General features: G+C 50.4%; 2 protein-coding genes across 4 annotated transcripts in view; both read left to right on the top strand.

The window, feature by feature from the left end:
* AXL (AXL receptor tyrosine kinase) overlaps positions 1–4,815 on the top strand; it is a 35,707-nt gene extending 30,892 nt beyond the window's left edge. For both annotated transcript variants that reach the window (XM_068991773.1, XM_068991774.1), the window contains 2 exons: positions 392–528; positions 3,017–4,815. In XM_068991773.1, the coding sequence (XP_068847874.1) occupies positions 392–528; positions 3,017–3,368 (489 nt within the window). In that variant the 3' untranslated portion in view covers positions 3,369–4,815. The remainder of the gene's footprint in view (positions 1–391; positions 529–3,016) is intronic.
* A 2,624-nt stretch (positions 4,816–7,439) lies between these two features.
* Positions 7,440–13,329, top strand: part of HNRNPUL1 (heterogeneous nuclear ribonucleoprotein U like 1) — a 32,482-nt gene continuing 26,592 nt past the window's right edge. The window contains exons 1-2 of one of the 2 annotated variants that reach the window (XM_068993489.1): positions 7,440–7,834; positions 11,431–11,556. In XM_068993489.1, coding sequence (XP_068849590.1) covers positions 7,540–7,834; positions 11,431–11,556 — 421 coding nt within the window. In that variant the 5' untranslated portion in view covers positions 7,440–7,539. The remainder of the gene's footprint in view (positions 7,835–11,430; positions 11,557–13,329) is intronic. The other variant, XM_068993490.1, reaches the window with a different exon arrangement.

Consider the following 13,329-nt stretch of genomic DNA (forward strand, 5'->3'; position numbering starts at 1 on the left):
GTGTCTGTGAGCAGTGGTGTGGACATGCTGGGGGCGGGGTGTGTGCACATGGCTATGTGTGCATGGTGACAGGTTGCTTCATGGACTGTGCAGACAGCTTAGGCTGGGAGAGGCAGTGGCAAGTGTATGCACGTGTATAGCTAGGGTGTGGAGGGTGACCCTAGACCACGTGTCCATGCAGTGTGTAAGTGTGTGCACGGGTGAGCAGGTCTAGGTGTGCACACGAGTTGCCTCCATAAGTGTGTACCTGCACCAGAGTGTTTCATGACTAGCTCTGATGCACCCACAAAGACATCTGTGTACATGTAAGTGTGGGTGTATCTGTGTGTTGGGTGAGGGCGTCTTTGTGCAGGAGAGACCCTCTAATTTTCTCCCTTCTGTGCCCCGACAGTGGTCCTTTGGGGTGACGATGTGGGAGATTGCCACGCGAGGGCAAACCCCATATCCGGGAGTGGAGAACAGCGAGATTTATGACTACCTGTGCCAGGGAAACCGCCTGAAGCAGCCTGTGGACTGTCTGGATGGACTGTGAGGACCCCAGGATTCCCCTCCCCTACCTCATGGGATTCCATCCCCAAACCCTGAGCGCCCCACCTGGCCCTGACATATCCAAGACCCTCTAAAACCTGCACAGGGACTTCCCTGGTGGTCCAGTGGTTGGGACTCCAAGCTTCCCCCTGCAGGGGGCGCAGGTTTGATCCCATGGTCTGGGAACTGGGATCCCATGTGCCACCTGGCACGGCTCCCCCCCACCCAAAAAAAAGAAAAACCTGCGCAGACTCCCTCAGACTGTTGAGGAACCTATCTGCCCCTCACCCATGCTCCTCAGAACCACTATTAGCTCGAGAGGTGTGCTAAGTCGCTTCAGTCGTCTCCGATGCTTGGCGACCCCATGGACTGTAGCCTGCCAGGCTCCTCTGTCCATGGGACTCTCCAGGCATGAGTGGGTTGCCATGTCTTCCTCCAGGGGATCTTTCCAACCCATCCAGGGATCAAACCCGCATCTCTCACTGTATCTTGTGTTGGCAGGCGGGTTCTTTACCACTCATGCCACATGGGAAGCCCGAGAGGTATGAATGAACAAAAGGTGCCCTTTCTTCCTTTGCTCTGTGCCAGATTCAGGCTGGATCAGTATCCTGCCAGGTTATCTGTGGGCTGTAGTGCCCATTCCCAAAGAATTCTAATTCCATCCAGACTCCTGAGCACCCATGCTTCCCCTACGTGCTCTAAAACACCCAGAACCCTCTTCCAAACCCTTATAATGAACTTCTCCAAACTCTCAGGGCTCCCCTGAGATGTTCTCAGAATCCTTTAGGGTGGTGCTTATCACACTTTGCCATCCCATGAAATACATAGAGAAGAGAACTTGGGGGATAAAGAGAAGATGTTGCTTGGGTCAGGAGGGGACAGCCTGGGGCTTCAGACTCCCCAAGTCCTCCTTGGGTGTTCCAAGAGCTGAAGGGAGTAAGAAGAGTGAAAATTTCCATAGAACTTACTAGAAGGCATGGTTTCAGGTGCTTTGCATGAAACTAAGTCATTTGATCCTTACTACAGCCATTTGAGGTGGGTTGTCACCATTAGTAGGGCTTCCCAGTTAGCACAGTGGTAAAGAATACCACTCCTGCCAATGCAGGAGACACGGGTTCGATCCTTGGGTCGGGAAGATCCCTTGGAGAAGGAAATAGCAACCCTTTCCAGTATTCTCGCCTGGAAAATTCCATGGACAGAGGAGCCTGGCCAGCCACAGTGCTTCAGGTTGAAGAGTCAGACCCGGCTGAGCAACTGAGCACGCAGGCACTCAAGGCACCATTAGTATTCCCCTGTGTAAATGATGTAACAGAGACCCACATCAAGGGAAGATCATTTGCCAAAGGCTGCACAGCTGGTGTTTTAGTTATCTATATCCCCAAAATCCAGTAGCTTAAAACAACAGGCGTTTTATTACTTCACATGGTTTCTGAATGTCTGGGGTCTGGGAACAGCTTGGCAGGCTGATTCTGAATCAGGGTTTCAGTGAGGTTACAGTCAAGATATCAGGGGGGCTACAGTCTGAAGGTTGGGACTGGAAGCTGGCTCACTGACAGCTGTGGCAGGAGGCCTCAGTTCCTCGCCACGTGGAACCCTCCACAGTGCTGCTTGAGTTTCCTCATGACATGGTGGCTGGCTTCCCCCAGATGAGCATCCCAAGAAAAAGAACAAGGAGGAATCCACAATACCTTTTCAACCTAGTCTCAGAAGTCACATACACCATGGAACTTCCCTAACAGTCCAGGGGTTACGACTCTGCACTTCCAGGAGGCATGTGTTCAATGGTTTCCTATGCGACGTGGTATGGCAAAAGAAAAAGTCTCACACACACTATCATTGGTACCAAGTCAGAATGCAGTGCTCTATCTTTTGAAGGGAGGAATGTCAACGAATTTGTAATTTATTTTTTGGCTGCACTGGGTCTCCACTGCTGTGTGAGGGCTTTCTCTAGTTGCAGAGAGCAGGCGCTATTCTCTAGCTGCAGCTGCATAGCATGGGCTCTAGGTCATGTGAGCTTCAGTGGTTGTGGCACGTGGGCTTAGTTGCCCCGCGGCATGTGGAATCTTCCTGGGCTAGAGATAGAACTTGTGTCTCCTCCACTGGCAGGCGGATTCTTAACCACTGGATCACCAGGGAAGTCCTGAGTTTGTATTTTAAACCAACACAGCTTGCAAAGCTTTGATGCTAGAGTCTGTCCTGAGAAGCCATATTGGGAAGCTTTGCTCTAGCAAAACCTCACTAGAACATCACCCCACACCTAGAAAGATTTCCCAAGACATCTTCCAGCTCCTGAGTGTCTGTTCCAGGACTCCCCTTAGAAACTTGTGCAAATTCCCAAATCCCCATAGGTGCCCCCCTCGAAACCGCTACAGTTCCCTCCACTCCCGTGAAATGCCCTCAGTCCCGAGTGTCCTAAAATGCCAAGCTCCCAGGAGGCTCCCTGTCTGAGCCCCTGCTCAGTGTCCCACCCCTCATTCTGCTGCCCTAGGTACGCCCTGATGTCCCGGTGCTGGGAGCTAAACCCCCGGGACCGGCCGAGTTTTGCAGAGCTGCGGGAAGACCTGGAGAATACGCTGAAGGCCCTGCCCCCTGCTCAGGAGCCGGAGGAAATCCTCTACGTCAACATGGATGAGGGTGGAGGTCATTCTGAACCACTTGGAGCTGCTGGAGGAGCAGACCCCCCAACTCAGCCTGACCCTAAGGATTCCTGCAGCTGCCTCACTGCCGCCGAAGTCCATCCTGCTGGCCGCTATGTCCTCTGCCCTTCTACAGCCCCTGGCCCCACCCTGCCTGCAGAAAGGAGCTCCCCAGCAGCCCCAGGGCAGGAGGACGGCGCCTGAGACCACCCTCCACCTGGGACTTCCTCTCAGGACCCAAGCTAGGCACTGCCACTGGGGGACCCGCCCCCTACTTTCCCACTCCAGACCTTAACCCCAATCAGAGCCCTCTCTTCCCACCTGTTTCACTTCCGTCCCAGACAGATCCTCTCCCCTTTCCACACCTCAGTGTCCCCATGGGTAAAAGAAGGGGATTGGACTGAAATCCCTGAGGGCCCTCCCAGGTCTAACATTCCAAGATTCTAGATTCTAAGGTTTAAAGAGTCTAGATTCAGAGGTTTCAGAGTTTCAGAGCTGAGTCTTTGATTCTAAAGACTTGGAATTCCAGTCTCTAATTCGAAAGTGCTAAGGTTCTAGACACAGAAGTTCTAAGGCCTACATTCTAAGGCTCTGAGATGCTGTGGCCCTAGATTTTTCTGGTTCTGAGATTCTTCATAAAGCCCATGAAATTTTAGGTTACAAAGCTCTAAGATTCTATTTCTAGAATCTAAGGCTCTGTGATTTTAGATTTTATTTTTCTAGGGTTCTAAGTCCTGAGGGTGTAAGATACTAGATCCTACAATTCTAAAAATCCTACAGTTCTAGACATGGAGGTTCTAAGGTCATATGTTCTAAAATTTGAAGTTCTGAGCCTCTTAGAGTATAACTTTTCTGGTTTTAAGACTCCAGATCATAAGCCACAAGATTTGATCTTCTCAAGTCCTAAGATTCTAATGATGATCAGTGACAGAGTCTAAGGCTTTATGATCCTCGAAACCCTTGTTATGAGACTGTGGATCTTAAAGATCTAAAATGCTAGCATCTGCAATTCAAAAGTTCTAATAGTCTAAAGATGGAGGTTCTTCTAAGGTCTAATGTTCTAAGATGTGATGTTCTAAGGCTTAGTCTAAGAACCTAGAGTCTCTGTGTCTAAGATTCTAGATCATATGCTTCAAGATTCTAGATTATTAAACTCTAAGATTCTAATGTTGTTCTGTTCTGTGTTCCAAGGCACTCTAGATCCTGTTGGTCCAAGATTCTGGATCCTCAGCATCTATGGTATAGATATTCCACAGTTAGTGGTGACAAACTGGATGCCAAAGTTCTAATCATTTTTAATTTTGGACACCTTTAAGTTCTATGCTGCATCTTCTCTTTCTAGGATTTTAGTTAAGGGTCTAGGAATTCATGGTTCTAAGTCTTACCATTCTGAGTTCCAAGATTCACATGTTATAAGATTCTAAAGGTCTAGAATTCTAAAGTAAAATTCTGAGGTTCTTACCTTATAGTTTTCTCCTGTGTGACCCTTCCCTTCTTACCCACCTCTGCTTCCTCTTCCTTTCATGTGGGGGTGTGCCCCCTCAAACCTGTGCAATGCAATAAAGATGCCTCCTTTCCCCAGAGGACAATATCCCTCCTTTGGGGGCCATATTGCCCCCCCGCCCCCGAGCCAGTCCTTTATGCCCCCTGAACAGAGTGTGAACCCTGGCACCTCCAGTGGGGCTCAGATCACATAAAACTTTGTAACCATGCTTCTGTCTCCTCTTGTCTCCACTCGGCTGTCATATGGCCCTTTTCCCAGGCAACTCAGCTTGTGTAAAAAAGAGGGTTTCGTGGGGTCTTGGAGTGCTCCCCTCACTAAAGAGGGTAGATGTGAACAGATACAAAGACAACAAGGACAGGCAAACAAAGAAAAGCGGACTTGCCAGACTCGACGAAACCCCTAGTGAGAAATAAGCACATAGATACTCACAAGGTTACACAGAGATCCTCCCTATTTCCCAAAGTAACAGACTCTTTTTTTTTTTTTTTTAACAGACTCCTTAATTAATGGACAAACTCAAGCACTCTTGGTCACAAATACAGAGGCAGAAATTCAGACAGAGAAACACAAAATTACACAAACATGTTTACAAATATGCACTGGCAGGCGGTCAACCAAGAATAAGAAGAAACTTGAGTAACTAGAGGAAAACAGATACAGACACAAATACTCAGACATATAGAGTACCTAGGGGGCTTCCCAGGTGGCACAGTGGTAAAGAATTGCCTGCCAATGCAGGAGGAGCAAGAGATGTGAGTTCGATCCCCGGGTCGGAAAGATCTCTTGGATAAGGAAACGCAACCTAGTCCAGTATTCTTGCCTGAAGAGTTGCATCTACAAAGGGAGCGTGGGAGGCTACAGTCCACGGGGTGGCAAAGAGTCGGACATGACCGAGCGCGCGCACACACACACACACACACACACACACACACACACAGTACTTAAAGGGGACTCACAGACCCAAATATTCAGAGTCACATAGAAACACAAGCACAGAGTACCTCCGATAACCACGGGCCCACAAAGGGATTCCTGCCAAAACAAGACCACTGTGTTTTACACGAATCGCAGGCATAAGTTCCTGGGTGTGTCTAGCAGCAGACGGAGGAGCCCTTGGCAGCGCCCGGACGCCCCCCAGTGGTAGGTCCTGAGAATGAAAAACAGTTCAATCCGGGCCACAAACTTTTTTAGAACAAATCATTGTGGCAAGCTGGGAGGAGAGAGGAAGTCGGACGTGGGCGAGGGGCGGGGTGTCTGGACTGGAACCTACGGGCCCACGTGAGTGTCTGTCCCGCTTCTGAGTGGGTGCTGTGTGTCTAGGTTGCCGTGGTGTAAGCTTGTAGTGTAACTGTCCTGTGTCTATATCATTTGATGCTGCCTGCTTGTGCCAACCTTAATGGGCACATCTACATCGCAGTTTGGTGTACTATCCCCTGAATGGATGCATCTGATCCTACACACGCCATTTGTTTATCCATGTTGTGTGTGCGCCTTTGTCTAAGTAGAGGTTGTGTATGGCTTTCGTGGGTTTTAGATATGGCTCCGTGGGCAGCGGGCATTTGCATTGCGTATCCCGATAGTGTACCTTCCAGAAGTTTTGTGTCTTTTGAGTTAGGCGACAGGGCTAGACATTGTGAAACTGTGGCGTTTAACAGCCTTAACTACGGACCTGTGTGTTTGAGCTTATCATACTGACGCCAAACAGGCGGATCTACTGAACAGTAATTTATAGAGGATTTGGGTAGAGACCCCTGAACTTGAGGTCTTTCCGGAGGGAAAGGCTCTATGATCGCGTGCTGAGCGTCCATTCACGTAAGATACCAACCATAAAGACAGCTCAGCTACAATTGTGGAAGGAGGCGCTCGATGAAATGTACTATCAAAGGGGAGAGGGTGCGATTCCCCGTTATAACTTTTCTCCCGCTGTTAGTCTAGCTTTTATTTTCAAACCTTCAGGACTCTGAAGTCAAAGGGTTGCTTTTCTTACAGGCAACTGAGTTTCTTCCAGATTAAGAATAATTTACTTAATCTCGACTTCACATACTTCCTCGACAGCGAAATTTGTAAGGTCGTCTGCAACCAGAATGGCCAATCTGTTTAGGTTTTCCTAAAACGATGCAACTATACTAGCTTTAGTGAGATAAGTCAGTAACTGAGATTGGTGGACAGATTGTTTTGAAACCGCCCTAACGGCAAGGGGCAGGTCCTTAGTGAATTCATCTCTTTCCGGTTTCTTAAAGGCAATCGTGTAGGGGGGGCGGGGCGGTCTGCCGACTCTCCATTTGATTGGTTCTGGTGGTTTTACCCGCTTGGACTCCTCTAGGGGCGGGAGATTTAGACCAATCAAAATATGTGTTACAGAGACACTAGTTTGATGAAAGGACCGCGCAGGGAAGGCCGTGCGGTGCTCATTCTGAGACCACATCACTGATTGGCCCAAATCTTTACTCTCTTTCCCTCATTTGACCCTACGGGAGCGGGCGCGCTGGCAGTACCCAATCACCGCGCGCCCCTCCTCCCTCCTTTTCCCGCCCTCCCGTTTCGATCCCGGCATCGACGTAGTCCAACGCTTCCTCCCCGGCAGCTCCTAAGCCCTTTCATTGCTGTTCTTTTGAAAGACGCGCTCTGATTGGTTGAGCCCTTGGGCCCGCGCCCGTTGTCCCTATGAGGTGGCCAATTGGCAACTGTGTTACATCGCGCTGGGCCACGGAGGAGGGGGGAGGTGGCGGCGGCGGCCATTTTGAGCCGCCGCCGCCATTGGAGTGGGGGCCCCCCCCCTTTCCCCCTTCGCCTGCTGACAGGAAAGGTTTAAGGGGGACAGAGCCCTGGGAGGCCGGGCCGGGCTCGGGGGCCGCCCCGGGGGCCCGGGCCATGGATGTGCGCCGTCTGAAGGTGAACGAACTTCGCGAGGAGCTGCAGCGCCGCGGCCTGGACACTCGCGGCCTCAAGGCCGAGCTTGCTGAGCGGCTGCAGGCGGCGCTGGAGGCCGAGGAGCCCGACGACGAGCGGGAGCTCGAGGCCGACGACGAACCGGGGCGATCCGGGCGCAGCATCGAGGAGGTCGAGACCGAGGGGGGCTCCGAGCTGGAGGGGACCGCGCAGCCACCGCCGCCCGGGCTGCAGCCGCACCCGGAGCCCGGCGGCTACTCGGGGCCGGACGGACATTGTGAGAGTGCGCGGGGCGGGGGCCGGGGAGCCCGGACTCCGGGCCGAGGAAGGGCTGTGGGACGCGGGAGTCCGGCGCCTGAGGTCGGGGAGACGGTCTGAGGATCGGGGGATACTTCTCCCCGCCGCTGGAAAGGATCGGGGGACAAGGCCCGCGGGACGACCGGAGGGTGGATCCTGGCATTCGGCGCAGGGAAGATACTGGAGTGGGGGCTCTCGTTTTCGGAGATGAGGAAGGTCCGGGGTGGGGGTGTAGAGGATTCCCGAGCCTACGGCTCAGAAACCGGAAACCGTGGTTTTTGGCACCGAAGACAGTCGGAAGAACAAGGGGATCTCTTTTAGTAGACTGAGATCTTAAAGATGGTGATCTTAAGATTTGGAGCTGGGTAGGCTTGGGAGCCGTGTTTTCAGGGCAAGGGACCGTTTTGAGGATGGAGTATTCTGGAGTTTGCTGCTGGATGGGGTACCGGGGAATTCTCATGTTTTGTTATTGGGATGGGTTGGTAAGATGGAGTTCCGGTGTCTGGCCAGGGAGGGTCTGACGGACTGTGCGTTCTAGTGGTTGACTGGGGAGCTTTTAGGGGATGCGAGAGACTATCATGGGGAACCCCTATCTGTCTGAGGACGGCCTGGTGTGGGGGGGGGTGTCTCAGATCCAGGGCTGAAAGGCCAGCCTTGAGGCATGGGCAGCCTGGGCATTTGATGCTGGCCATCTGGGGCCCTTTTTGGCTGACTTCTAGAGACGGTATATGGAACATCGATGTCCAGAAGCTGGTGGGGGAGAGAAGGCTACTTCTCTGGGTGAAGTACCTGGAGGTCTGAGCTAGGAAGGCACTGGGGCCAGATAACGCAGCGGCTCCTGCTGAATGGTCTTAGATTAACAGTATGGGGTGTTTGGAGAAAAAGAGAGCTGGGGGTGGGTGGGGTAGATAACAGTGGAGTTTGAAGTTGAGGGGTTATCTGGGGGGTAGAGGATCATGCACAAGAAAAGAGTGTGTAGCTGGTGTGTCAAATATAGGGAAGGGAAGAGTGTATGATGGGGAGGGTGAAAGGAAACTTGTTGACTTGGCAGGGTGCCGCAGGGTGAAGGGGGTGGTGTTTCTGGGGCTGAGCATCTCCATGAGAGGGCTCCTCGGTCCCCAGAAGCAGAGTTTTTGTGTGTGTGCGCCTAGGGATTGGAGAGGCCTCCAGGGGTGGTTGAGAACCTCTGCATCAGACACTCTGAAGGAGAGGGGATGGAGTAGATCTGTGACTTTTTGAAGGGAAGAGACCCTGATATGGGAGGAAGTAAATCAAGTTAAAAGCGGATGGCTTTCTAGCAGGACAGGACATGGTGATTGGAAAAGTTGAGTAAGTAGAAAGGACTCTGGCATCCAGAGTTTGTATTATTTACCTGAAAAAGAGGGTACCCTGCGCTGTGGGACTAAAGAAATGAGGAAAGCAAGAGGATCAGGGAAGAGACTAGATTTGGGGTTGGCACAGGGTATTTACGTGCTTTCTTAGAGCAGGGCAATCTGAGGGTAGATTTGGGGTGGAGGGTGGTTGTCTAGGATTCAGATGCTGGGAGGCGTACTTCCCATTGCAGAGACCTGTCAAGGAAGGAGGAGTGGCCCAGTGTACCTGCCTGGGGCAGGCAAGACCCTGGCAGGAATGCCGATGGCTGGAAATTTCTCCAAAGAAAAGTGATATGCTGTACGGCACAGGCTCTAGACTCAGATTTTTGTCTTGGGCAAGTCACTTCACCTCTGAGCTCTGGCTTGTGTGTAAAATTGGGATGTAATAATAGTGCCCCCCTCCCCACTTGGGGATGAATGAGATTACGTGTGTAAGGGGCTTAGCACTGGTTCTGCCTGTTAGTAGGAGGTAAATGTTTTAGAGAACAGAGAAGGGCCCCAGAATCATAAGCTGCTCTGGGCGAGGCTTCCTCTGTGAGCACAGGAGAGATTCTCGGAAAGAAAGATATGAGTCTTTCGTGGCAAGAACAACACTGCTTAGGACCTGGAAGAAACAGGATGGTATGAAAGGGCCCCCTGTGTTCTAATTAAGGAGTTATTCTGTGTCTTCCTTTCTCTCCTACCCATTACAGCAAAATCCTTTGAGCCCCTTTTATGCCCCTTCCAACCCTGCCTTCAGCCCTGGTAAACAGACCTGTAGCGAACCACGTGATCTGTGTGAGTTTCCTCCCTTTGGGCCGCACCTGGTTTGTGCCCAGATACATTTGTCCTCTGAGAAAGGATCCAATCAGTTAGCAAGCAGCAGAATAATCTCTCCTTCCCCATGGTTCTGCCTCACTGGTCCTGGCACAGCCACTAGTAGGGCCCTGGAGGCGCCTTGCAGAGCCTGCCCCTGGAGTGGAGAACCTGCTTGCTACTCAACCTAGGTTTCCAAAGTTCTCTCTGGGTTTGGCTACAGGGTTCTCCTTGAAGAAGTTTCAGGTTTTAGTCCTATCTCTGAGCTCTCTCATGTGTCACCCCAACCCCAGGAATGTTTTCTCCATTCTCATCACTGGGTTATCGTCACTTATGTATCCTTTGAGTCCAGGCTTATCTGTTACTTTCTGGGTCCCTGATCTCAGCCCCTGGTACTTCTTCATAGCCCTTAACACAATACAATTTTTCTACTTTCAGATTTGTTTAATGTGTGTATGTCTGACTAAGCTGGAACTTGTTCTTAGTTATATCCTAGCATGTGGTGTATAGTATGTGCTCCACTCCATGAATGGTTGATATTGTTTTTCCTTCTTTTTTGGCTGCATTGCACAACTTGCGGAATCTTAGTTCCCCAACCAGGGATTAAACCCTGGCCCCAGCAGTGAAAGCACTAAATCGTAACCACAGGAAATTCCCTGATGTTATTATTCTTGCCACCCTTCAGTTGAGTTCCTCCTGGACCCACAAAAACACCTTCCTGAAACACTTCCTGCCTAACTCCAAATATTTTAGGGCTTATCCCTAATGAGTCTGAAGGCCACTATTATCATGACTCCTGTTTTCTTAACAGTTCCTTTCCTTCCTCCCCCATTTCCCCTTCAACTGAGATGGTTTTCCCTTATCTTTACAGCTATTGCAGGGTGGAAGAAATTCATAAAGAGGGTTGGCTATGCAGATGGGAATAGCAGTTGGGTTGGACAGAGGACTGGTTTGTGCTCTGAACAGTTTTTAAGGTTGTACCCTAAAGGCAACTCCCTAAGCTTTATACTGTGTCAGAGAACAGCTGGGCTGGTAATTTTTAAACTGTGTTCATGGAGTTGCCCCCCACCCCAGTGGGGACTTAGAGGGGAGGTCAAGTTGGACCCCTTCTCCAACTTTCCCATCTCCTTTCTCCAACCAAAGCATTTGTGCTTCATTTGGTTTTATGTGTTAGGATTCTGTAGAACCTAGTCACAGATAGATCTCTTAACTTTTGAGGGGCAAGAGGGCCTGTCTTCAGGCAGCTGGGGCCCCTGACTGCCCAGGTGGGTTTCCATCTGAAGGTGTTTTCACATCTTTTAGCCTCTGGAAGACTGATTGTCCACAGTGGAGATGGCATCGTTTTGTATTAACAAGCTACCTCTAGTCCCAAGAAATACCCTTCTAACTGGCCACTTTTTGTTTTAAGATGTCATGGACAATATTACCATGCAGAACCAATTCTATGAGACGCAGGTCATCAAGCAAGAGAACGAGTCAGGCTACGAGAGGAGACCACTGGAAATGGACCAGCAGCAGCAGGCCTATCGCCCAGGTAGGAAAGCGCATGTGATACATCTCTTTTGAAGGAAATGTAATCTATGTGTGGGTGGCCTCTACCTTCTGCCTACTGCCTGTCTTCCCAGAAACTTTGTATCTTCCTTTTAGGCAATACTTTGGGCTTGGTCACTCTGGCAAGATCTTTTTGAAGGGAAGAACTTAGTCTCTCTCATTCGCAAGTGTTAGGATAGGGGAGTCTTCAGAGTATCTGTCATCAGATGTTAGTACCAACATCTTGGCGAGCTTAGACCTGGAGGCCAATATCTGAGTCCTACTTAGAACCTTAGAATGCTGAAGCTAGAAAGGACCTTCGAAATCTAGTATTTGCCATGTTCTAAAGAATATTGTTCCAGGAGATATTGCTAAGGACTTCTCAGAGAAGAGTTCCTTGGCCAAATGCATCTGAAAAATGCGCCATATACCTTGCCACCTCTGGGAGAGTCACTGTGTTCATGAAAGATGCTGAGAAGTCCTGGATTGGGGAAAACTCTGTGTCACATTGTTTAAACCCAGCGTTTCCCAAATACTTAAATGTGTCTTTGTAGAACAGTTTTCTACAGTACAAGCTTGGAAAGCAAAATTATAATGTAGATCTCTCCCCATTTTACAGATGGGGGAGGTCAAGGGCTAGGGTTAGATCCAGGACGTTGAACTGGCTTCTGGGCCACTGCTCTTGGCTGATCAGCAGCGCTCCTTACCTAGTGTTTGGGGAGCGGGTCCTCCTGTCGGGTACCGACCGAGCCAGGGCTGACTCCCGGTCTTGTGCTCCTTCCACTGTGCTGTGGCCCCAGTGCCTTTTCGTGGTCAGTCTAGTCGGTTCTGTCTGATTCCATTCTGGTTCACCACAAAGTAAAATCCCCGGACATTTCTTGTGATTGGCTCAGGATTTTAATGAATGTAGGTTACAAACTGTAGATTTGTGTCAGGCTCTGTGAGACTTGTGGGATCATTTGGCCCAAGGAGACTGTTTTCTGTGCAGACATTTATCAGGGCCTCCCATGAGCCCAGTGCTGTGATGGGAACCAAGGAAGCTCTGTCCGTGTGGGTGAGCACCATCTCTGCCCTAGTGAACGAGGAGCCTTCTCTGAGATTTTGTCTGTGTGCCAGAGCCAGGGAGTGCTCCAAGGTGGTGTTGAGTTGAATGCTGAAGTGTGTAGATGTGATGTGAGTGATCCACAGCATCCATAGATGAGGTGAGTCTGAATCCACAGTTTGTTCTCAGTAGGCATGGATTCTTGGAATCTGCCTGAGCCTGGGACATTCTTGTGGTCCACAGTGTGTTATCCCATCCTGACTTCCTATTTGTGGGGTGATTTAATAAGGCCATCCCACCTGTGGGCTGACTTATATGCATACCCTCCCTTCTGGAGTGCTTCTGGGCTAATAGTGATTAAAGCCCATGGAGTTACATGGGGGACCACAGCACTGCTGAACTGACTTTCCCCTCCATTGCTAGACTGAAGAAGCTCTGTAAGAATTGAAGTGAAGAGATTTTCTGGGAGAAGAAATTATAGAATGCAGAATTGTGAAATGGTAGAAGTCTTTAGGGCCCCCTCCTACTTGGTGCATGCGATGGCAGCTCCCAGTTTTCCCAACTTTCCCTTGCCTTTGGCAAAGTAGCCCAGGCAGTCATTCGCCTTTGAGTAGGCCCTTAGAGAGCTTCTCCTTGTTTAGTGCTAAAGTTCCCCTCTCCTCCCCACGAAGCCTGAGAATTTTCTGACTGACATCTCTCATCCTATCAACTACTGGTGCTGCTGGGCCTGGATGG

This window comes from Capricornis sumatraensis, chromosome 20, assembly GCF_032405125.1.
Source record: "Capricornis sumatraensis isolate serow.1 chromosome 20, serow.2, whole genome shotgun sequence".
NCBI lineage: Eukaryota > Metazoa > Chordata > Mammalia > Artiodactyla > Bovidae > Capricornis > Capricornis sumatraensis.